The sequence below is a fragment of the Engystomops pustulosus genome, chromosome 6 (genome assembly GCF_040894005.1).
Source record: "Engystomops pustulosus chromosome 6, aEngPut4.maternal, whole genome shotgun sequence".
In the NCBI taxonomy this organism is placed as follows: Eukaryota; Metazoa; Chordata; class Amphibia; order Anura; family Leptodactylidae; genus Engystomops; species Engystomops pustulosus.
Window position 1 is genome coordinate 15854063 of NC_092416.1, and position 25867 is coordinate 15879929.

Consider the following 25867-nt stretch of genomic DNA (forward strand, 5'->3'; position numbering starts at 1 on the left):
TGTCAGATCTTTCTAGATGGTTTTAATAATTTCCAAATCAATAAATAATAAAGATTCTACTTATGTCACTGCTATTTTTCCTGACTTTTAAACATTATATATGTACAATATTCATTAGTATTAGCCCATGAGGAGTTGATGTAATAGCCATACACGCTCTGCTGACATACACAATCTATATTGGTGTAAGGGATGAGCTTCTGCACATTACATCAAGCCTAAATATATAGGAAGGCCATATATAGGGACACAGAACGTCCAACACTACAAGACACACCTCTACTTTTACTATATATGACAGACAGACTGTCAGGGTTCGGGGTCAGTGAACCCCTTAGACCACCCCTTAAAAATAGTAATAGCCGACACCTGGGACCGGAATCTAAGTGGCACCCAGTCTTCACCAGAGCCCGCCACAAAGCGGGATGGTCTTGCTGCAGTGTGGTACCACCAGGTCATTCCACAGGTGCGTATAGCCCGCGGTGGCAGCCAAGGTTGAGGTACAGATTCAGCTGGCAGTCTCAGAGTCGGTCCAAGCAGGCAGTCAGGGCTGGCAGCAGAGATGCAGAGGTCAGAGGTCGGGTCCGGGGTCCACAACAGAAGATCAAGTGGAGCAAGAAGAGAAATATGAACAAGGAGGGTAATAACGCTAGGAAGCTTTCTCTATGGCTTTTGGCTCAAAGATCCAGCAGGAGGTGATGGGAGCCGCCGGTTTGAATAGGAACCCTGAAGTGGCCTGCGCCAATCAGTGGTGCGCTGGCCCTTTAACTCTTCGAGTGCCGGAGCATGCATGCCCTAGGGAGCAGGGACACATGCGGCCTAGCCAGGATGGGAGCAGGAGCGTGGAGAGGTAAGTGAGGGCCAGGGGCGTCGCCACGAAGAATGGCACGGGTGTCCCTGCAATCCGAGGCATGGATCGTAGGGACACCCATGACACAGACAATGTCATGGTGGCTGGTACACAGAGGCCACTACGGCTAGAACAGCTGGATGTCTCTTATTGCTATAACTCTTGTGCTCTCATGTCTCGGTCGTCTCTCACAGACACACACACAACATGGAGACACACACACACAACTGGTGGAAAAAGATAAATGAAGAACTACTGGAAACCTCCCAACCATCTCCGGAAAAAAATCACAAGCAAAGGTTGACTGACATGGACACGTGACTGATAACCTATGCGAGTATTGTGTATTCTGTATTCTACAACCTGGATGATGGCAATAAAGGAGACTTTTTATAAGAATTACCCTGTGTCCTGGTGTCACCCAATTGACGTATTTTGGGAATAATACGTTTGACACCATAAAGTATAATTACTGTATCTGTATCAAATTACATTTAACAAAAAAATACAACAATAGAAACATTTAACACTGACTTCTCTGACTTGCATATTTCTAGCTACTATTTATCAAGTGTCTGAAAGTCAGAATATTTCTAGTTGCCCATGGCAACCAATCACAGCTCCCCTTTGAAATATTCATGAGCACTGGTAAAATGAAAGCTGAGCTGTTATTGGTTGCCATGGGCAACTGGAAATATTCTGACTTTCAGACTCTTGATAAATCTGCCCCATTATCTTATTCATGGATTTGAATGGGAATGTCTTAGAAATGTCACAATGGACATAGTGTAGATATTTCTTTACAGTGCATTTTATTTCAGTATACTCTCCGCAGATAATATTTGGGGAGGTTGTAGACTCATTTTAAGCCACTGATTCACATTCAACTGTTACCCAGGAGAGATCAGACTGATATTCATAATTGAATTGTTATAGTCCAGGTGAATTATCAAAGGGCTGGATGTCAGCTGCTGAAGCTTGCCATAATACATTTGTCCAAGTGGACAATAGTCAAGTCAAAAAGGCCACATCCTTGTGTGACTCTTCTCCACCTCCATGACTCCTTGAGTAATTTGTAGAGATGCAGCACTGGTTAACATGAGGTGAGATAAATGATTTAATTATTACAGAAAATGGGCAGTTCACTCTACACTGCAGACTGAGTTATCGGGTTAAAGGGTTGCTAATTGGTGACGCACCACAGATCAAGAGAATGGGGGGTTCCAATGGGGTCCGATTTGTACCTTTGGCGGACCCTGCATAGCTCCCCAAGATGAGTGGAGCAGACGGCCGCGTATGTCTGTCCTGCTCCATTCATCTCTCTATGGAGCTGACGGAGATTGCAGAGCGTGGCAATGAAATGAGCAGAACAGACATGCATGGCCGTCTGCTCCACTCATATCGGGGAGCAACAAGGGGATCGGACGCCATGGGGCTCCCCGTTCTCGTGATCTAGGGAGGTTTAGTCACTGAGAACCCCACAGATGAGAAAGTTAGGCCATATCCTGTGCATAGGGCCTAACTTGTTTGGTTGGAAAACCCCTTTAGGCAAGTCATGTTAGTCATATAACAGGTGAGCAATGGCTTGTAGTTAGAGGTGAGTGGACCTGATGGTTGGGTTCGGCATTCAGGTTCAGTCGGCAGACCCCGGACATATCGTCAGATTGGTGGCTGGACAGCCAATTTGGCAAATGAACACTCATAGCTACGAGCCATGGCTAAGAATGTCCAGAGGGAAGCTCGACCATTGCGTCCTTTCATCTCGAATTGTAGACCTAAAACAGGTTTCCTTTAAGTTTTATATATAGAAAAAAACTATACACAATGGGACACATTTACTAAAGGTCCGAATCGCATTTTTCCGCCGGGTTCCCCAATTTTTCTGATTTGCGCCGAATTGCCCCGCGATTTTGCCACACGCGATCGGATTGTGGCGCATCAGCGCCGGCTTTCACGCGACAGAAAACAGGGGGCGTGGCCGACGGATTCGGAAAGGCTGCGGAGTTTAAAAAAAAATTGTGTCGCAAAAATAGCACTCACATACACCGAGAAGGAGGAGGTGAACTCCGGCGGACCTCAGCGCAGCAACGACACCTAGTGGACATCGGACGCAGAACCAGAATCAGCGTCGGAGAGCGCGCTGCTGGATCGGGATTGGACCGGGTAAGTAAATCTGCCCCATAGAGTAGAGATTGCAAAGTTAAAACTTCATATTTAATCGATTACAAATTCAACTTTATTCTCAATTTTTTAAAAATTGAATCCATGTGGGATGGGTGGGTCTGCATTAGCTTTCTGTTGCTGTATATTAACACCTGGTGGTAGGTAGCATTTTATTTCAATAAAATATTTTTTATAAATCTTTGTGATTTTAAACCAAAAGAAATCCACTTTTATAGTTCCGTAGCATGCAGATGCTTAAAAGCAGCAGCAGACTTGATTTGCCAGGGTGGGAAACACTATGGGGCACATTTACTTACCTGTCCAACAAAGGTCACAGAAAGTGGATTGTCCGTTTACAATGCCCTGTGTCGCGATTCACTAAGATTGTGCGCCGCAATATCCTAAATGTGTCGCCTCCCCTCTCAGGTCCGACAGAGTTCACCTTCTTCCTGGTGCATGTAAGTGAATTGGGGCTTATTTACTAAGGGTCTCGCTGCTGCATTTCCATTGGGTTTCACAACTTTTTGGGCATTGCGGTGAGGATTGTGTCGCGCGCAATCGGATTCCGTTGCAATCGTGCCGGCTTTCACGAGACACAAATCAGGTGGCGGGACAACGGACGATCCGACTGATTCGGACTGCGCGCAGGATTTAACATTTAAATTTGTGTCGCATCCAATGCACTTACATACACCGGGAGGAAGATGGTGAACTCTAGCGGACCTGAGCAGCGGGTAAGCGACACATGCAGGAAATGGGGCGCACGATCTTCATGAATCGCGGCACAGTTCCTTTTCGTCGGACAGTCCAGATCGGGGATAGCGCAAGGACCAGATAAGTAAATGTGCCCCATTGTTTTGCAACACAATTTTTAAAAATTCCTCACTCAGTCCGAATCACCAGTGCAATGAGAAAAAATTATTGCGTGCAACACAATCCCAGCGCAAACCCCTGTTATATACTTGTCAAAGCCGTGCAATCCCCAAAAAAGTGCAAAGTCTGATGAAAGTGCAGGGCGCGACCCTTAGTAAATGAGCCCCTATGGCTTTTTTGCTTTCACAGCCTGATAATAATACTACCCTGCCGCCTCCTTAGTGCCCGGCCAGCACTATATGCATTGTATCTGGTTATTCTATGTTCCCTCAGTGATTAACACTGAAAATATAACTTTGAAGTGAATGTAATCCTTTGGCAGAAATATTCCCACACACGATAAAAAATATTTTACTTGAAGAAAACCCATATTTCACAACTATCATTTAATTAAAAACTGTTTGTCACTTCTGTATACTTCCAACTAGGACTAAGTCCAAACACAATCCTGTGTAACAACACAGAAAATCAAAAACACAATATATACAGTATAAAAGTATACGCTGCTCAAAAGAAATTAAGGGAACATGCAAATAACACATCCTAATTGATGAATGAAATATTCTCATTGAATACTTGACTTTTACAAAGTTGAATGTATAAAAGCGCAAACAACTCATCAAAGGAAATCAAATTCACTATCCAGGATTTGGAGTCATCGCAAAAATTAAAGTGGAAAATCACACTACAAGCTGATATAACTTTGATGTAATGTGCATTAAACAAGACAAAATGAGACTGATTATTGTGTACGGCCTTCCTAAAATGCCTCGGCATGTGTCCTGATCAGGCTCAGTAGTGTGTGGCCTCCACGTGCCTGTATGACCTCCCTACAATGCCAGGACATGCTCCTGATCAGGCTCAGTAGTGTGTGTGGCCTCCATGTGCCTGTATGACCTCCCTACAATGCCAGGACATGCTCCTGATCAGGCTCAGTAGTGTGTGTGGCCTCCACGTGCCTGTATGACCTCCCTACAATGCCAGGACATGCTCCTGATCAGGCTCAGTAGTGTGTGTGGCCTCCATGTGCCTGTATGACCTCCCTACAATGCCAGGACATGCTCCTGATCAGGCTCAGTAGTGTGTGTGGCCTCCATGTGCCTGTATGACCTCCCTACAATGCCAGGACATGCTCCTGATCAGGCTCAGTAGTGTGTGTAGCCTCCATGTACCTGTATGACCTCCCTACAATGCCTAGGCATGCTCCTGATCAAGCTCAGTAGTGTATGTGGCCTCCAAGTGCCTGTATGACCTCCCTACAATGCCGGGACATGCTCCTGATCAGGCTCAGTAGTGTGTGTGGACTCCACGTGCCTGTATTACCTCCCTACAATGCCTCGGCATGTTCCTGATGAGGCTCAGTATTGTGTGCGGCCTCCACGTGTCTATATGACCTCCCTACAATGCCTCGGCATGCTCCTGATCAGGCTCAGTAGTGTATGTGGCCTCCAAGTGCCTGTATGACCTCCCTACAATGCCTCGGCATGTTCCTGATGAGGCTCAGTATTGTGTGCGGCCTCCACGTGTCTCTATGACCTCCCTACAATGCCTCGGCATGTTCCTGATGAGGCTCAGTAGTGTGTGTGGCCTCCACCTGCCTGTATGACCTCCCTACAATGCCTCGGCATGCTCCTGATGAGGCTCAGTATTGTGTGTGCCCTCCACATGCCTGTATGACCTACCTACAAAACCACACAAATGGCTCAGGTAGTGCAGCTCATCCAGGATGACACATCAATGTAGGTTGTGGAAATAAGGTTTGCTGTATCTGTAGTAATGTAGTGTCCAGAGGACCACGTCATCAGCTTCAGATCAGCATCTGTCCATATATGGTCACTGCATCTCCTAGGGTTCCCCAGAGCAGACATCGGGCAGGGAATCCTTTTCAGAGAAGTGTTGGCTTAGCTGAGAGAGCAGGGACCACGTCATCAGGTCAGATCAGCATCTGTCCATATATGGTCACTGCATCTCCTAGGCTTCCCCAGAGCAGACAGCGGGAGGGAATCCTTTTCAGAGAAGTGTCGGCTTAGCTGAGAGTGCAGGGACCACGTCATCAGGTCAGATCAGTATCTGTCCATATATGGTCTCCAGGGCTTCCCCAGACACAAGCTCTTTATATAATTAAATTAAATAAAGTTTTGGCCGGGCTGAGATTCGAACCTTGGACCCTCTGCACTGCAGACAGGAGCCTTAACTAACTGAGCTATAAGCCCAGTGATACAGAGCTGAGGATTTCTGGTAACTAAGACATGTTATCTGCCATTTACACTGTGTTCACAGACTTACTGCACTAATATATAGGGAGGGATCTTCTCAGAGATTATTATTGTAATTATTGAGACTATTATTATTATTATAAATTGTATTATTTTTATTATTATTGAGATGATTATTAATAATAGTAAAAATAATAATAATCATCTCAATAATAATAATAATAATAATAATAATAATAGTCTCAATAATTACAATAATTTCTGAGAAGATCCCTCCCTATATACCAAGGCAGTAAATCTGTGTCACAGTGTAACACTAGTCATAGTTCTTAGTTACCAAAATTCTACACCTAGCTAAGCACAGAGGTTATAGCTCAGTGGGTTGAGGCGCTATGTCATTATTATACATGGATACTGCAGGTTCTGGGTTCAAATCCCAATAAGATTAATTTTTTTTTTATTGAGATGATTTTCATTATTATAATCTGGCTAAAATTTGGGGCGTGGCCAGGGAGTGATTGGGGGTGTGGCTTAGGGGGATCGTCATGGCTTCCTACTAATGCAGGACAATACTAGACCTCATGTGACTGCAGTGTGTCAGCAGGTCCTGCAGGATGAAGGCATTGAAGCTATGGACTGGTTGCTCAATCACCGACTGTATCCGATTGAGCACATCTGGAACATCATGATTCGCTCCACCTACTTTTTTATGCTTCTCAAGCATAATCTCATCAGCCAGAGCTACTGAGATCTTTACTTTCATTTTCACTTTCCCAACTTCTCTTTTCTTGAACCTTTGATCTTCCTCGTATTTCCTTCCCCTTGTAAAACCAGAGAGATAAACATCTTGTCCTCCAAGCTTCTATACTTCTAGATGTGACTGCACAAGGACACGTTATTATCATGATGTTGTTCCTGGGAATCATCACCTACTTCTCAGCTCTTGCAGCGGCAGGTACTGTACATGGTGAAACTACTTTATCATTATTGTTAGACCCTCGTAGAACATCATGGCTACTTTTTTTAAAAAAATATAGCGCTACCGTAGTAGTAAAGTATGTCAGTATGTCAGTAAAACATTCTCTAGGACAGTTTCAACCATTAAAGAGGTTGTCCCATGAACCAGGTAAGGCCCTATCCACAGGATGGGGCCTAACTTGCTGATGATCAGTGATAAGACCCCCACAGATGAAGAGAACGGCGGTATTGGTGGGGTCCCAGGTACCTCAGTCAGACCCCTTGTCACTCCCGGAGACTAATAGAGCAGACGACCATTATGCTCCATTCATTTCTATGGAGGTAATGGGGATCGGTGAGTGCTACACTCTGCAGTTTCCGTCAGTTCCAGTAACATGCATGGAGCCGAACGGTCATCTGCTCCATTAATCTCTGGGAGTGACGAGGGGTCTGACTGAGGTACATGGGACCCCAACGGACCCCTCGTTCTGTGATTGGTGGGGGTCTCAGCACTGGGACCCCTACTGATCAGCAAGTTAAACCGCATCCGGTGGATAGGGCTTAACTTCGTTTGGGAAACAACCCCTTTTAGAATGTCATAGGGGGATATTTGTCATATGCCGGCGATCATGCTCCCCCTCTTCACGCCCCTTCATGCCCCACTGATGTGAAGGTGCCGGATTGGGGCAAATAATCACAGGTGCTAGCATAAGCACTGACGTGGCGCAGTGGCCCTGATAAATATGCCCCATAATCCCTATACTAAACCGGCATTAGAGATTTTATAGATCATTTTTTAGAGACTTTTTTGAGCTTCTCAATAAGAGATTATGAATATATTTCCAGGCAATGCTCTCCAGTGCATAAAGTGTCACTCATCATCTCCATTTACATGCAATGGCACCAATGTGACTTGTCCTCCTGGATATGTGTGTGGCTCATTATATGAAGAACTCAGCAATGGTGAGTCACGTGATAAAATATTTGTTTTCTGTTGTTCTCTTACTTTTTGATGTAGAAAAAAAAATTAAATGTTCACATTTTTTTAAATAGACTATCCTGAATATAGCGCCCCCTGCACACTACACAGGACACTGCACATAGTACAATGCACATGTATTTTAAAAGAATTATTAGAAATATTATTATTAGAATTATTAGAAATAGTCACTAAGATCCTGCGCCCGATATTCTGCATGTGTCGCTCCCTGCTCAGGTCCCCGGAGTTCACCTTCTTCTTCCGGGTGCATGTAAGTGCATTGTCTTGCGATACACTTTGAAAGTTAAATCCTGCGCTCAGTGCGAATAAGTCGATTGTCCGACACCATGCCCCCCCCATTTCTGTTGCATTTCTGCGCCACAATCCGATCACGTGTGACACAATCCCAGCACAGACACCTGTTAAATACCTATCCAAGCCACGTAAATCCCAAAAACAACAAACAATCTGACGAAAGTGCAATCTGCGACCCTTAGTAAATGAGCCACAATATCTCCCCATTGCCAGCATGTGTCCATGTACACACTCAACATATATAAAAAACATGGAGTGAATGTATCCTAATCTTTACTTTTTTGGGGCCAATGGGGCTTTCTCACACCACAGCAAGAAGATACATTGTGGGGTTGCTAAGATGTTATCCCATAAGCGATTAGAAGCCATAATATCATCTCCGGTCACCAGTCTCTTATCACACACATAGATAAGAACATCTAATGGCTGCGCTGAGACCTTTGTCCGTCTTGTATCTGCATTTTATTTCTTTATTGAATTGGGAGCCATGAAATGTGTGATGACCGCGCACAGGGCATTTCCTACGTGACAGATAATGGGGCAGATTTATCAAGCAGTCTGAAAGTCAGAATATTTCCAATTGCCCATGGCAACCAATCACAGCTCCCCTTTAAAATATTCATGAGCACTGGTGAAATGAAAGCTGAGCTGTGATTGGTTGCCATGGGCAACTGGAAATATTCTGACTTTCAGACTGCTTGATAAATCTGCCCCAATATGTCCTGCGCTGTCAGGTGGTAGAAATGTGCGGATGAATTCTACCCCCTTATACTGAGAAATATAAACTTCCATCTGCCCCTCACATGTCTATATGATTGTAATAATACTTACAGTAGGATTATACAAACCTGACTATTGCCATTGGGTCATTTCAAGTATTGTGTCACATCAAAGGGACAATACATACAGCAATGTCACAGTACAGTAGTGATACCCAGAATCCTAGCTGTTAGTTTACTCACCAAAAATTACTTTTTTCATAAAATGTGTCCTCTTACAGGTGTTGAATCTCATTCGTCATTCAACAGGGGGTGCTATCCTCTACAGGAGTGTCATTTTAAGGGGCTTTTCACCATAGGGGATGAGGGGCATTATGCACAGATGAGGACTGCGGCTGAGTGCTGCTACACCGATGGCTGTACTCCTCCTCTTCCTGCAAGTAAGTCACAATTTATACTATTTGTCTGTATATACCACTAAGTGGACAGTGGTCCAGTTTGGTGTCTGGATTTGGCCGTCTGATATTGCCAGGTTGGAGGCAGAACATCCAATCCAGCAAGTTGATGCCACTAGGAGTTAGCCAAGGCCATGATTGGCCAGGGAAGGGGTGTTCCCCTGGGTGTTCCCAATTCATAGTCAATTTGCTGGATTGGCTGTTCGGCCCTAAACCGGCAATATGTCAGGTTCAGGTGTCTGAACCCAAGCGCTGAACCCAAACCCATCCATCCGCTCCGTTCATCTCTATGCACCATCAGTAATTAATAAATCTCTTAATAAGTCAGAATAAATGTATTACTCACAACAGCAAAGATGGAAAAAAGTCCCCATGAAGTGGCATCTGTATTGAACAACAAAATAAGGTCACGGTCCTGCCCAGTTCCCACATCTTTATTGGGTAAAATCACCGACAGCAAACCATGGAGGTAAAAACGTCAACGCGTTTGAAGCGGAATGCAGTTAAGCTGTAACGCATGTACGCTGCCATTTTTCAGAGGATCATTGGCTTTGCTATAGCATTTAAAGGAAAAACTGCTCCAATATGTAGCCATAGGGTTTCGTTCTATCGGCACATATTATGGGGCATTAAAAGGGGCATTTTTCTTTTACTGTTCTCCCACTTAATAAAATACATCATGCACATCCCTTTAACACATACTTTTATGTGTGAACAAGGAATAAGTTTCTATATTCATTCCTATGAGATTATTGATGCACATCTGATGATGAAAAGAGGATGTGACTTCCTGACGCCCCATTGGAGGTCGTGTTCTTTGTGTCCTTGTGTTATCTGTTGGTTTAACGCTTAGCCCACAGACAAGTTAATTTCTATGGGTTTATAAACATGGCTATTGCCTCTGCAGCCCCTGGTATGAGCCAACTAATGGGGCTGCAAAACTTAGAGCAGGTCCTGCTCCTGCCAATTTGGGATGAGCAAATCCAATTGGGATCGGTTGGCTCCATTTGGGATCGACTGGTGTTAATCTTCCCCCGTAAATCAGATGTTAGGATAAGTACTCACTGCTCATTCTGCCAAATTTAATTCACTTAAAAGGTATTTGTTTCTATAAAGTTTAGCTTATAAAGAAAAATTATACTCAAATTTCAAAGATTTGAATTTCGCAAATATGAATTTCAAAAATTATCTCCTTAAAATATTTCTTCAAACATTGCTCCTAAAAAATTCACTCTTTTAAAGCTTTGCTCATGAATAATTTACTTCCTCCTTGTCCTCCCCCACTGCTAGTTGAATCTCCTTATCCTCATCTTTCTCCTGCGCCTCCATGATGGAACAGTCTCCTCTTGGGAACCCAACAGTGACAGGACACTCAGAGAGATGCAGCTAGTGACCTTCTTCCCTTTTCGTCACTATCACATGTGAACAGTTTAATGGCTGGTATCTATGTCTTAAAGACACAGATACCCGATATTCTATGCTTGCCAGTACAGAGCTTTCCAATAGCCCATACCTGTAATGGCCGATACCTTATGGGTCCTATGAGCTGGGCCACTGGACCTATGGTCCCTCCATTGTCGGCATTCCACTGCTGTCTCACCCTCTATCACTGTCTTTCTCCTCTGATGGTAACTCCTCTGTGTCTTTGCCACCCTGATCTGGCAGCCAGGTCTTGTCTAAACACACAATTATTATCTGACACCTCCTCTACACTGTTACCAGACTGTTGTTGGGGTCCTTGGAAACTTCCCCCCTTCGACCTATAATAGAACACTAGAAATGACAATGATGCAAGAAACAGATTTATTTAGTCTGGAAAAGAGACGACTACGAGGGGACTTGACTAATTTATATAAATGTATGAATGGTCCATACAAAAAATATGGTGAAAAGTTGTTCCAGGTTAAATCAAATCAAAAGACGCGGGGGCACTGTCTCTGTCTGGAGAAAACAAGTTTTAATTAGCAACAGGGCTCTTTTACTATGAGAACTGTCAATCTGTGGAATAGCCTGCCTCAGGCGCTGGTCACAGCAGGACAGCAGAGAGTTTCAAGAAGGATCTAGATGCCTTTTTACACCTAAATAACATTGATGGTTATGTTATATAGAATTGTTTCCCCTGAATGTTTTCCACTATTTAAATAAAGACCATAATAATCTATATGTATAGAATATCAGACCCTATCCAATCACTATACAATATTATTTTACACTCTCTTCCTATCACAGTAATGCGCAGCAGCAATGGTCTGGCCTGTCCAGTCTGTACCTCTCATAGCTCCATCACTTGTAACTCTTCAAGAACTATAAACTGCACCGGAGAAGAGAATAGGTGTTTTTTGTTGACACATGAAAGTACAGGTAAGTCAATGACCTTAATATTTACCGTATTTCACATTATAGGAACCCGGTACCAGAACAGTGATCTCCATCATCACCATTATTTGAAATTAAATGCATACAATAAATATATAATTACATGTCAACATTCTACTGACACCAGCCACCACTAGGGGGAGCTCACAGAGGGTTGGAATGTGAAAGGAGTATTTACCATCTCATCTGATAAATGTTTCAGTACAAACTTACATGTATGTGTAGAAGAGAAGTTATACTATTTCTAGTCATTATACTTGTATTTAGAAAATTACAAGTCATCTGAGAGCTCTAGAGGTTAAATATATTTCTCTATGATTTTACATATTATTTTAGTAGTGGCCTCAGATTCTGTAAAATAAAACAAAATAACCAACACTCGTTCAGGTGCAGCAATGTTGTGCCTTAGCCATGGGTGGGATGGAATGGGGGGGGGGGTGACCTTTTAAGAGACCACATCAAATTCACCAGAGATTTAAAAAAAAAAAAGGAAAGAATTTTGGAGGTGATGGACTACAACATATTGAAGGACTACTCCCATCAAAGTCCCTTGTGACTGTCTCAGACTGTTTATATAGATGACACGCAGCAGTAAGGGTGGTCACGAGCAGGAGACAAAAAATGGCTTCTAGGGGGGAGCAATGGCCTAACAGGAAGGAGAGGTCATTTGTAATTAAATCATTTGTAATTAGATTGTTATTAGCATTAACATAACTGTAACATCTCCACAGGAAATGGACCGCCATATTTATCGGCCTTGCGGGGGTGCGCAACGCAAAGCTACTGCAATCGGGGCAACTACTCCCATAGTGATGGAAGAACAACAACCAAATTTACTATTATCTGCACCAGTGGTGACATCAGCATCCAGAATTTCCTCCTGACTCCAGTCATTGTGTGTCTTCTACTGCTGAGATGGATCTGACCAATGCTATTGCCCCTGTCATTTTCAGATATGTCTAGATGATCTTTTACCAATTTACCTCATAGCCAACAGCCAACATCTGAAAGTTAAGAAAATCCCAACATCCTCTGTACTGATTTTTCTGCTTGAATAATTTGATATTTGGCCGAATACTTTTCTTGATTGGGATCTTCTCCATATCTCGCCATATGCCCTTATGGATTATCCCACTGGTGGCCTAGAACCTCACTCCCGTAATAAGTCATGTAAATTGATTTTTAATAAAAATACACAGAAAGAAATCTGAGCAATTCATAAAACTTCTCTGCTGTACACATTCATCAGGAAAACCTATGGAGACTTCAAGCCACTGCCAATCCATGGATGATGTCCTGTGAAGGTGATGGACCTTGCCCTTGACTCTTCTGTACATTATATAGTTTCTGAATATTCATAATATTCAGAATTCAATATTCTGGAGCACTTCAAATTTTCTTTCTAGCCCCCACGGTTGCAGAGAAATAAGTCCCAGTTTCTGACCATTATAATCTGTGTTTGGTCAGAGAGGAGGAGCTGGAGGCGTGTGTTGTGCTAATCTTCTATCATTCTGTCCAATCATTGGCAGGCAATGTCAGAGGAGCGACTATGAACAGTAGTGACCTGTGATTATTTTCTATGTTCATCTAAATGCAATATTCACACATATTCTGCTAATATTCTGTTGACATTTTGTTAACGCTTCATTTACATAATCACAATGTTATGACATAACGTAAAAGCAAATGTGATGCAAATGTGATGTGACTGCAGATGCAAAAACGATGTAAACAAAACATGATGTAAAAGTATCTACATTTACATTTTTTGTTCTCAAACATGATGTTTACATGGTATTTGCACTAACATCGGATTTACGTTTGCCTTACATTTGCGGGTACGTGGCATTTGCATTGATTTGCGTAGCGTTTCGACTGTTTTTTCCCAAAATAATTTGGGAAACTGTGGTCACTTTTAATAGTAACAACACTCTCACTATTAATAATGGGAGCTATCTAACACCATCATTAAGGACATTCAAGTATGGAGGACAAACTGGACAATTAATCATAGGGTGGGGGATCTGGCACTGTAAATAATAAGGTCGCTCCGCTGACTTTATCAAACAAACAAAAATCTGAAAGTTTGTATTGGGAAACCTCGGTGTTACCCATTAAATGCCACCAGCAGAGCTGTGATGTCATCATGGAGTGACAATCCTATGGAAAAGGTGCACATCACCAGCATTTAAATGCCACCGACGTCTTTGTCGACAGCATTTTAAGGCGGGGAGAGGCCAAAAGCCCTACCCTAATATTTGGCTGCAGTCAGGGTTCAGGTTCGGGGACCCATATATTTCAGATTCCGGTCCTCTCATCATTAATTGTCACCAATCATAATGTGGGCCACTATGTGGATGTTAATCATAAAGATCTAGAATTTTTTTTTACGTTTTATTTATATGATGAGAACAAAAATAATAACAGAAGGTAATTTACACAGATGTTATATTTTTACCAACCCCTATCTCTGGTACTCAATAGGAGCTCTAAGATGATATGGACAGTAAGGGAACTCTCTGGCACTGTGGAAAAGGGATGCAAGAAAAAGCAAAGTGCACTAACTCTGTTCTGGCTCTCAGCTTCGGTGTTGCTCCTTGGCTTCAGGTGTTTGGCACCTCCACTCAGCTGGAAGTCAACAGATCTGCTTCACCAAATCAGTGGCCACGTCGGACCCCGGGTATCACCTCTCATGTTACAAGTAACATCCCAAGTCTCAAGGAGGTCACTGTTTGGTAGAAGCAGGCTACATTATCCCCTGGCACTCCAAAAGGGAGGAGAAGCCAAAAACTGTCATAATATAACATCCGGAGCAGGGTAGGTACTCTTTGGTACTTGTGCTCTGGCCCTCACACAATTTTACAGAATTCTATCAAAACCAATTGAAATAAAAACAAACAAACAAACACAAACCTCTATCTGTTTTTCCTTTATTTACACAAAAAGGAAATCAATATCAGTACCCTGCTGGCATTGACTGGTGCAAGACCTACCAAGGGCCTTACAGTCACTCCACTAATAAATCATCCCCCCCACACACACACACATACATCGTGACTTCACCAGCAGAATACCAAGCGCAACTGTTGATTAGAAAACAAACTACAGGCGGTCCCCTACTTAAGGACACCCGACTTACTGACAACCCATAGTTACAGACAGACCCCTCTGACCTCTGGTGAAGTCTCTGAATGTTTTGATATAGGCCCAGACTGCAATGATCAGCTGTAAGGTGTCTGTAATGAAGCTTTATTGATAATCCTTGGTCCCATTACAGCAAAAAATGTTTAAACTCCAATTGTCACTGGGGCCAAAAATATTTTTTATCTGGATCTACAATTATTAAATATACAGTTTTGACTTACATACAAATTCAACTTAAGAACAAACCACTGGACCCTATCTTGTATGTATCCTGGGGACTGCCTGTATAACATTAGATCAATAAACATGCAGAGTCTTAACCGTCTTCTTGTTTTTTAATACTGTAGAATTTTCTAGTAATAATCAGGCCGATGATAAACCTCATGGGTTATGATATGAATACTCTTCAAAACTTGAAAGAAAATCAACCATCAAAGCATTTAGCCCAGAAGTCCCCACGGCACGTGTAAGCCGCCAGCTGCTTTCTCAGGGCCCTCCCGTCCCAATGATGACAGTCGGCTCATGAAGCAGATGGCTGGAGAAGGCAAAGGATGAGGAGGCCGGAATACGCTAAGGCCAACCAGGGCCCTTCAGTCTAATTTACATAAGTATTAATTTTTTTTTTTTTTTGACAAATTAGCCGGCTATTATCTTTTATAAAAGTACAAAGCACTTCTAACGAAGTTCGAGACTCGACCTGCATGGTTTGGTCCTAAACCGAATTTTGCTATCCAGATCTAATCAACACTACTCACTATTATTCTGTGCAGGACTTCCACTAGAGTCTTGCTCAAGAAATTGGAGGTGAAGCTTTTACCACCAAAGACTACTTGAAGAACATCTGTCCAGCCTTACGAGGTGATAACTTATTAAGTATCTTCTAATGTGTTTAGGAAAATGGAGACTAAACTCACCAACTACGCACAACCCTTAAAAGTATTGGTAGTACTGAGCCCCATGATCAGCTCATAGAAGAAGAAGACTACTGCACTTGGACAAATGTCTATGGTGATGGTAGAACCTCCTCTGCCCTAGGTGTAGTGGATGCCCCCTGTCTATGGTGATGGTAGAATCTCCTCTCCGCTAGTTGTAGAGGATGCCCCCTGTTCTAGGTGTGGAGGATGCCCCTGTCTATGGTAATAGGAGAACTGCCTCTCCTCTAGGTGTAGAGGATATCCCCTGTCTATGGTGATGGTAGAACCTCCTCTCATCTAGGTGTAGAGGATGCCCCCTGTCTATGGTGATGGTAGAACCTCCTCTCCTCTAGGTGTAGAGGATGCCCCCTGTCTATGGTGATGGTAGAATCGCCTCTCCTCTAGGTGTAGAGGATGCCTCCTGTCTATGGTGATGGTAGAGCCGCCTCTCCTCTAGGTGTAGAGGATATCCCCTGTCTATGGTGATGGTAGAATCGCCTCTCCTCTAGGTGTAGAGGATATCCCCTGTCTATGGTGATGGTAGAATCATGTATCATCTAGGTGTAGAGGATGCCCCCTGTTCATGGTGATTAGAGATGGTTGAAAATGTCAAAATTCGATTCGTCCCGATGCATCGAATTTTTCAAGAAAATTTGATACGACATGAATCGAATCATGACAAATCACATTAAAAAACAGGTATTTCCTGGCTGCAGAGAGCCTGTTGTCATGCTTAAATATGCATAGGGAGCGTGGTTTGGTCTTAAAACAATGCTGTGTTTTAGTATGACACGCAAATGACAGCCGCAGCTCTTAGAATCGCTTCACTCTTCACTTCCATGTGCACTTACAGAGGCCAACTTCACCAAATAAGCAACGTGGGATTGCAGCCTGACAAGGTAACGTCTGTGCCAGCTCAGAAGGACTGAGCTGAGGGCCAAGATCCCACTATAACATCACAGAGTGCACTCTTTTTACACTAACATCAGATGATTCCATAGATTATGACAGAACCTGTTCCGTTAAACGCTGATACATGTAGAAACCCCCCAAAGAGTGGACAGGGTGTTGGCAGTAATTCTGCATTAATGTCACTGATCATTTTTCCCTTTATTTTGTCCGTCAGTGTCCGCTTTTAATCGGTCAATAATCCATCATCAGTATTGCTAAAGCGAAAAACAAACAGGAGTGGATCGAAAACAGAGATGACCAGTAAATGGGATACTTGCATGTCCTCTGTGTTCTGTATCCACTCCTGCTTTTGGCTGTCAATCCTGAGGCTTTTCATTCCTTCTGACAGATTAAAACAAACATAGTGGCAACATCATAGAGCGATGGAGGGTGAAAACAGCATTATGGAAATCATATGGTGTTCCAGGGAGACAGCGGTCAGTTGGCAGCAGCATGAGAAGGCCGCAGAGTGGCACAATGACAAATTATGGAGGTGGCAGAAACATGGTAGACCACAGAGTAGCACAATGACAGAGCATGGAGGTGGCAGCAGCAGCGGCAGGAGGCCACAAAGTGGCACAATGATAGGAGTGTGGTGGTGATGGCAGAAGCAGCAGCAGGAGCCCACAGGTGACAGCAACATGGAAAGCCACAGAGAGGCACAATGATAGAGTGTGGAGGTGGTAGCGGCAGCAGTAGGAACCCACATAGCCCATAGCAGAGGAGGCCACATTGTGGCACAATGACGAAGTTTAAAATGAATTCAAAGTTTAATTTTCCCATTTAAATTTGAAGATTAGAGACGCCACATCCATAATACATTACAGTTTTCCTTAAAATAACAGGTCTTTGCCAAAAAAGAACTGCAAAGGTGGCACTAGTAGCAGCAGCAGCAGGAGGCCACAGAGTGGCACAATGATATAGTGTGGAGGTGGCATCAGCAGAAGCCCACAGAGTGGGACAAGGATATAGTGTGGACATGGCATCAGCAGCTGGAGCCCACAGAGTGGCACACTGAAATAGTGTGGAGGTGGCATCAGCAGCAGCAAGAGCCCACAGAGTGGAAAAAACGATATAGTGTGGAGGTGGCATCAGCAGCAGCAGGAGCCCATAGAGTGGCACAATGATGTAGTGTGGAGGTTGCGGACAATTCCAGGCCATGGTAAAGATGGTAGGAAGCAGATGGAGCAATTATTAGCAGATGTGTGACATCAGGCAGGTGGCAGCATCAGAATAGTGGCTGAGGTAGGTAGTTATAACCCAGACTCATTTCTCAACGTGCAAGCTGACACTCTCTTCGCCCAACGATGATGAATCCCTTGCTACACCCAGCCCCCAAGTGCGATCGGCTGCATCATTGTCAATTTGCGTTTCTTTCTCACTGCTACTCTCCTCACCGGTGTCAGTATGCACGCCTTCCTACTGCAGGAAGCAGAGGATGTCTGCACCATCTCTTCACTGCCAAGCAGCTGCTGACTGTCCTCAAACACTTCGTCCTCGCTGAATAGTGGCGCTGAGCCCAGACCACCCAGTAGCTCTCTGGCTGTGGGAAATGAACAGGACAGAAGTTGGTTGAGGACAGGTGAGGGCTGCTCACCTGCTCCTGGGCCATGCCAACTAATTGTTGTATCTGAGGAACCCACAGACTCTTGGCTGGGGTTATCAGATGTTATATTTGTGGAATTGGATGATCTAGACAAACTTTGGGTTGTTGATTAATACACTGCTGCTAGATGACAACGGCAGTTCTTGCCTCACAGAGTCACCCCTGCTACGATGTCCCCTTAATGTGCTGCCACCTCTGCCTGCTCCACCTGCGACCTTTCTGTCTGACATAGTGGATTATAAACTACGTGGATTTAACACTTATTTGTTGCTCTCAACTTAACAAAAAAGAAATGGAATTTGCGTTATACATATACCCCACAATGGACACCCTGTAATTGGAGCGAAAATCACAGTATAAAGTACGTGGATTTGACACATAAATCTTGCCCTGAACTTTAGCAACAAAAAGTATTGGAATTTGTGTTATACAGATTCCCAAAAAAGGACACCCAGGGATTGGAGCAGAAATCAGTACAGAAAGTATGTGGATTTCACACTGATTTCTTCCTTTTCACTTCAGAAACAAAAAATATCCCCCAAACAGACACCTTTGGAGCAAAAATCACAACAGCACAGTACAGTAGAAGCAGCTGGACGCTACAGACAGCACATGCAGTGTGAAGTGCCTAGATTGCAAATGGCTGTGTGACATCACATAAGCCTGCCGGTCGCTGACTGGCTTACAAGTCTGCAGATGTGATCGAGGGTGTTCCTTTCTCCTTCCCAGAGTTCTCTGCCCCATGTAACACGTTGTGCTTGCACCCATATTGGTAACAAAGGAAGATAAAAAAACCATTGTTTCCACGAATCACCGTAAACTTCGGCTTCATGACAAATCGTATTTTTCCTGAAATTCTAACCAAAGTTAGAATCGATTCGCCCATCTCTAATGGTGATGGTAGAACCGCCTCTCCTCTAGGCGTAGAGGATGCTCCCTGTCTATGGCGATGGTAAAACCACCTCTCCTCTAGGTGTAGAGGATGCCCCCTGTCTATGGTAATGGTAGAACTTCCTCTCCTCTAGGTGTAGAGGATGCCCCCTGTCTATGGTGATGGTAGTACCTCCTCTCCTCTAGGTGTAGAGGATGTCCCTGTCTATGGTGATGGTAGAACCTACTCTCCTCTAGGTGTAGAGGATGCCCCCTGTCTATGGTGATGGTAGAACCTCCTCTCCTCTAGGTGTAGAGGATGTCCTTGTCTATGGTGATGGTAGAACCGCCACTCCTCTAGGCGTAGAGGATGCTCCCTGTCTATGGCGATGGTAGAACCACCTCTCCTCTAGGTGTAGAGGATGTCCCTGTCTATGGTGATGGTAGAACCTCCTCTCCTCTAGGTGTAGAGGATGTCCCTGTCTATGGTGATGGTAGAACTGCCTCTCCTCTAGGTGTAGAGGACGTCCCTGTCTATTTTGATAATAGAACCGCCTCTCCTCTAGGCGTAGAGGATGCTCCCTGTCTATGGCGATGGTAGAATCACCTCTCCTCTAGGTGTACAGGATGCCCGTGTCTATGGTGATGGTAGAACCTCCTCTCCTCTAGGTGTAGAGGATGCCCCCTGTCTATGGTGATAGTAGAACCTCCTCTCCTCCAGGTGTACAGGACGCCCCTGTCTATGGTGATGGTAGAACCTCCTCTCCTCTAGGTGTAGAGGATGCTCCCTGTCTATGGTGATGGTAGAACCTCCTCTCCTCTAGGTGTAGAGGATGTCCCTGTCTATGGTGATGGTAGAACCGCCTCTCCTCTAGGCATAGAGGATGCTCCCTGTCTATGGCGATGGTAGAACCACCTCTCCTCTAGGTGTAGAGGATGCCCCCTGTCTATGGTAATGGTAGAACTTCCTCTCCTCTAGGTGTAGAGGATGCCCCCTGTCTATGGTGATGGTAGTACCTCCTCTCCTCTAGGTGTAGAGGATGTCCCTGTCTATGGTGATGGTAGAACCTCCTCTCCTCTAGGTGTAGAGGATGTCCCTGTCTATGGTGATGGTAGAACCGCCTCTCCTCTAGGCGTAGAGGATGTCCCTGTCTATGGTGATGGTAGAACCTCCTCTCCTCTAGGTGTAGAGGATGTCCCTGTCTATGGTGATGGTATAACTGCCTCTCCTCTAGGTGTAAAGGATGTCCCTGTCTATGGTGATGGTAGAACCGCCTCTCCTCTAGGCGTAGAGGATGCTCCCTGTCTATGGCGATGGTAGAATCACCTCTCCTTTAGGTGTACAGGATGCCCGTGTCTATGGTGATGGTAGAACCTCCTCTCCTCTAGGTGTAGAGGATGCCCCCTGTCTATGGTGATAGTAGAACCTCCTCTCCTCCAGGTGTACAGGACGCCCCTGTCTATGGTGATGGTAGAACCTCCTCTCCTCTAGGTGTAGAGGATGCCCCCTGTCTATGGTGATGGTAGAACCTCCTCTCCTCTAGGTGTAGATGATGTCCCTGTCTATGGTGATGGTAGAACCTCCTCTCCTCTAGGTGTAGAGGATGTCCCAGTCTATGGTGTTGGTAGAACCTCCTCTCCTGTAGGTGTAGAGGATGCTCCCTGTCTATGGTGATGGTAGAACCGCCTCTCCTCTAGGTGTAGAGGATGCCCCATGTCTATGGTGATGGTAGAACCTCCTCTCCTCTAGGTGTAGAGGATGCCCCCTGTCTATGGTGATGGTAGAACCTCCTCTCCTCTAGGTGTAGATGATGCCCCCTGTCTATGGTGATGGTAGAATCGCCTCTCCTCTAGGTGTAGAGGATGCCCCCTGTCTATGGTGATGGTAGAACCTCCTCTCCTCTAGGCGTAGAGGATGCTCCCTGTCTATGGCGATGGTAGAAGAGGAAGAATACAAGTTTTGCTCTAAACTATCAGCCTCTATTTCAGTCCATTTCTATGTACGGCAAAAATGTTTACTGCATGTGATAAATGTTTTATATTTTAACAGATCAGCATTTTAGGACAAAAGGGAGACCCTTCATTATTATTGTAAGTGCATTTTGATTGATTTATAAATGCGTTCTAGGGAAAGGGGGTGATTTGAGTTTCTTCTTTTTAAAAAAAAAACCAAAACATAGATTTATTTTACTGTTTTAAGTTTAATATGGTTTAATATGGTGCAATGTACAAACAAAACCAAACCTGCAAAAAACACCCCCTCATTCAGCGAAGCAAAGAAAAACGTGAGGAATATATGGGCTTGGAAAAAAAAGGTTAGAGAAAGGCTGTTGCTAAAGGGTTAACCTCTAGGAAAGATTTCCTTCTGTTTGAGCTCAGGTATTTCACCAATAGTGATTGTTGATGATGTAAAGAATTTTCCTTGTGACTCACCTGAGGAATCCAGACAGCGAACCAAAGACATGACAGGAGAGTTCAAGCCTATAAAACAGGTTTTACAATAGGAAACAATGATAACACTGGAAAGTTTATTGTAACTCAGGTTCCCCTGACTGAGCACTAAAGATAAGATTATTTATGAGGCTATGAAATAATATAATGTTATTCCACTATCAAAAGGAAATCTACGACTGACACCTCTGTCCCTGATCCTTGTATCGTCTTATTTGTGATTCACTGCAGAAATTCCTAATTCAGAAAAACAATGGGGCACATTTACTAAGAGCAGTGCAGTGTGTACTATGTGCAGGGTGTACTATATGTAGTGTGTACTATGTGCAGGGGTGTACTATGTGCAGGGTGTGCTATGTGCAGTATGTACTATGTGCATGGTGTACTATGTGTAGTGTGTACTATGTGCATGGTGTACTATGTGCAGGGTGTACTATGTGTAGTGTGTACTATGTGAAGGGGGTGTGCTATGTGCAGGGTGTACTATGTGCAGTGTGTACTATGTGTAGTGTGTGCTTTGCGAAGGGTGTGGTATGTGCAGTGTGTACTATGGGCAGGGTGTACTATGTGTAGTGTGTACTATGTGCAAGGGTGTACTATGTGCTGGGTGTACTATGTGCTGGGTGTACTATGTGCAGGGGTGTACTATGTGTAGTGTGTACACATAGGCATGGTGTACAATGTGTAGTGTGTACTATGTGACTATGTGCAGGGGGTGTGCTATGTGCAGGGTGTACTATGTGCAGGGTGTACTATGTGCAGTGTGTACTATGTGTAGTGTGTGTACTATGTGCAGGGTGTGTACTATGTGCAGGGTGTGTACTATGTGCAGGGTGTACTGTGTGCAGGGTGTGTACCGTGTGCAGGGTGTGTACCATGTGCAGGGTGTACCATGTGCAGTGTGTACCATGTGCAGCGTGTACCATGTGCAGTGTACTATGTGTAGTGTGTACTATGTACAGTGTGTACTATGTACAGTGTGTACTAAGTGTAGTGTGCACTATGTGCAGTGTGTTACTGCGTGCAGTGTGTTACTGTGTACAGTGTGGTACTAAGTGTATTGTGTACTATGTGCAGGGTGTACTATGTGAAGGGTGTACTATGTGCGGTGTGTGTACTATGTGCAGGGTGTACTATGTGTAGTGTGTGTTCTATGTGCAGGAGTACTTTGTGTAGTGTGTACTATGTGCAGTGTGTACTATTTGTAGTGTGTGCTTTGTGCAGGGTGTGTTATGTGCAGGGTGTACTATATGCAGGGTGTTCTATGTGCAGGGTGTTCTATGTGCAGGGTGTACTATGTGTACTGTGTACTATGCGCAGGGTGTACTATGCGCAGGGTGTACTATGCGCAGTGTGTGCTATGCGCAGTGTGTGCTATGCGCAGTGTGTGCTATGCGCAGGGCGTACTATGCGCAGGGCGTACTATGTGCAGGGCGTACTATGTGCAGGGCGTACTATGTGCAGGGCGTACTATGTGCAGGGTGTACTATGTGCAGGGTGTACTATGTGCATGGTGTACTATGTGCAGGGTGTACTATGTGCAGGGTGTACTATGTGCAGTGTGTACTATGTGCAGTGTGTACTATGTGCAGTGTGTTACTGTGTGCAGTGTTGTACTAAGTGTATTGTTGACTATGTGCAGTGTACTATGTGTAGTGTATACTATGTGCAGTGTGTACCATATGTAGTGTATACTATGTATAGTGTGTACTATGTGTAGTGTGTACTATGTGCAGTGTGTTACTGTGTGCAGTGTGGACCCTGTGCAGCGTGTACCATGTGCAGTGTACAATGTGCAGTGTGTACTATGTGCAGTGTGTACTATGTGCAGTGTGTTACTGTGTGCAGTGTGTTAATAAGTGTATTGTGTACTATGTTCAGGGTGTTCTATGTGCAGGGTGTACTATGTCCAGTGCGCACTATGTGTAGTGTGTACTATGTGCAGTGTGTTACTGTGTGCAGTGTGTTACTGTGTGCAGTGTGGTACTAAGTGTTTTGTGTACTATGTGCAGGGTCTTTACTATGTGCAGGGTGTACTATGTGTAGTGTGTGTTCTATGTGCAGGGTTTACTATGTGTAGTGTATACTATGTGCAGCGTCTACTATGTGCAGTGTGTTACTGTGTGCAGTGTGTTACTAAGTGTATTGTGTACTATGTGCAGGGTGTACTATGTGCAAGGTGTATCATGTGCAGTGTGTACCATGTGCAATGTGCACTATGTGCAGTGTGTACTATGTGCAGTGTGTACTATGTGCAGTGTGTACTATGTGCAGTGTGTTATTTTGTGCAGTGTGGTACTAAGTGTATTTTGTTCTATGTGCAGGGTGTACTATGTGCATTGTGTACTATGTGCAGTGTGTACTATGTGTAGTGTGTTACTGTGTGCAGTGTGTTCTATGTGCAAGGTGTACTATGTGCAGGGTGTACTATGTGCAGTGTGTTCTATGTGCAGGGTGTACTATGTGTACTGTGTACTATGCGCAGGGTGTACTATGCGCAGGGTGTACTATGTGCAGTTACCTGTGTATAGTGCAGGGGGCAACAGATTTAGGATTTCTGAAGCACATTCTTCATGAATCTGGTGCCCCCTTCACTGCTCCGACAGAGTGCACCACTTTTTTGGGGGGCACCTTTAACATGGGGTGTGCAACACATTTCTGTCAGGCTGTGCATGTTTAACGTGCTGCACGGACCGACTGAGCACCAGAGCGCCCCCTTCAGTGCAGAAATTTGTGTTGCATGAATAACATAGCAGCCGTTACACAGATGTGGTGCGGACACTTCTTATCTACCTGTGCAGGCAGTTTACACTGAAAAGAACGTGCGATAGAAAACTGGCGCAAAGCCCTTAGTAAATTTGCCACAATAACTGCATATTAATCCCATTTTTAGGGCTTTAGGACCGAGCCTGATTTTTAACCCCTTAACAACCTGGCCCTTTCCATTTGTCACTCCCCACCTTCAAAAATCAATAAAAATGTTTTTATTTTTACACATAAACATTTACACATTCTCGGTATTCCACTTGGTTTTGCGCAAGATCATCAATTTCTTGGTGTTTCAGGTGACTTTTTGGGACACCTTTCATTATTCCATTTACAGGAGACCATTTCTTAGTGATTACTCAAAGGGGGTCATTTATCAGTATTTTTCTTCCAGTTTTTCTTTCTTTTTTTGAGACATTTTTTGGCGCATTGCAATTTTTGCGCTTTTTTTGGGGACATTTTGAAATCCCCGCATGACATTTGTTTTTCGTCAGTCAGGCGCATTTATCTTCTATTCCAGATGTCCCAAATGTATCAATTGATGTTTATCATTTCACATTGGGGGTCATTTACTAAGGGGCCGAATCGCATTTTTCCGTCGGGTTACCCGAATATTACCTTTTTGCGGCGTCTTTCCCTGAATTGCCCCGGGATTTTGGCGCACGCGATCGGATTGTGGCGCATCGGCGCCGGCATGCATGCGACGGAAATCGGGGATGTGGCAGTCAAAAAACCCGACGGATTCGGAAAAACCGCATTTTAAAAAAAAGTGTCGCTCGACACGCACTTACCTGCATTTGGATGTTATCTTACAGAATGGTAGGGTCCATGACGGATGAGCGTCGGGACCCTCCGGAGGATCCTCCGATTCTCTGGTGGGCCAGTCTGACACTGATTACTTATCTAGTTGGATGGTGATATCTTTTGGGGTCTAAGAATGCAAGTCATGATTCTGTCGTTCTAAGTTTTTTTTTTTTTGTATTTTATTTAATATTCGCAACATTTTCCAGTAAACATTACAGATGGAAACCAAATGTCAGAACTATTCCATAACACGACATAACATCTGCGGTTATGACGGATGTAACAAATGTAACATTGTATACAACGGCCACAGACTATTCATGGGAGCTATGTATCGCTATATGTACAGGGGGGGTCACATGACTTTTGTGTATTTAAAAAAGAAAAACTAAAAAACAGGAAATACTGGTATAACCATCTTTTGCAGATATAAATAAGGGGAAGTGCGGGGGAGATCA

At 44.1% G+C, this 25867-nt stretch overlaps 1 protein-coding gene across 1 annotated transcript; it reads left to right on the forward strand.

Moving 5' to 3' along the window:
• The first annotated feature begins 6707 nt into the window (after positions 1 to 6707).
• LOC140065498 (phospholipase A2 inhibitor and Ly6/PLAUR domain-containing protein-like) lies at positions 6708 to 13309 on the forward strand. The gene is made up of 5 exons (XM_072113095.1): positions 6708 to 7057; positions 7906 to 8022; positions 9354 to 9512; positions 11757 to 11888; positions 12635 to 13309. Exons 1-5 carry the CDS (start codon positions 7006 to 7008, stop codon positions 12826 to 12828), a joined length of 654 nt encoding a protein of 217 aa, XP_071969196.1. The 5' UTR covers positions 6708 to 7005; the 3' UTR covers positions 12829 to 13309.
• Positions 13310 to 25867: the final 12558 nt, after the last annotated feature.

Coding starts and splice junctions, on each gene's coding strand:
- LOC140065498 (XM_072113095.1), top strand. CDS start 7,006: ATGATGTTGTTCCTGGGAATCATCACCTACTTCTCAGCTCTTGCAGCG. Junction 7,058..7,905: donor CTCAGCTCTTGCAGCGGCAG/GTACTGTACATG, acceptor ATATATTTCCAG/GCAATGCTCTCCAGTGCATA. Junction 8,023..9,353: donor ATATGAAGAACTCAGCAATG/GTGAGTCACGTG, acceptor GTCCTCTTACAG/GTGTTGAATCTCATTCGTCA.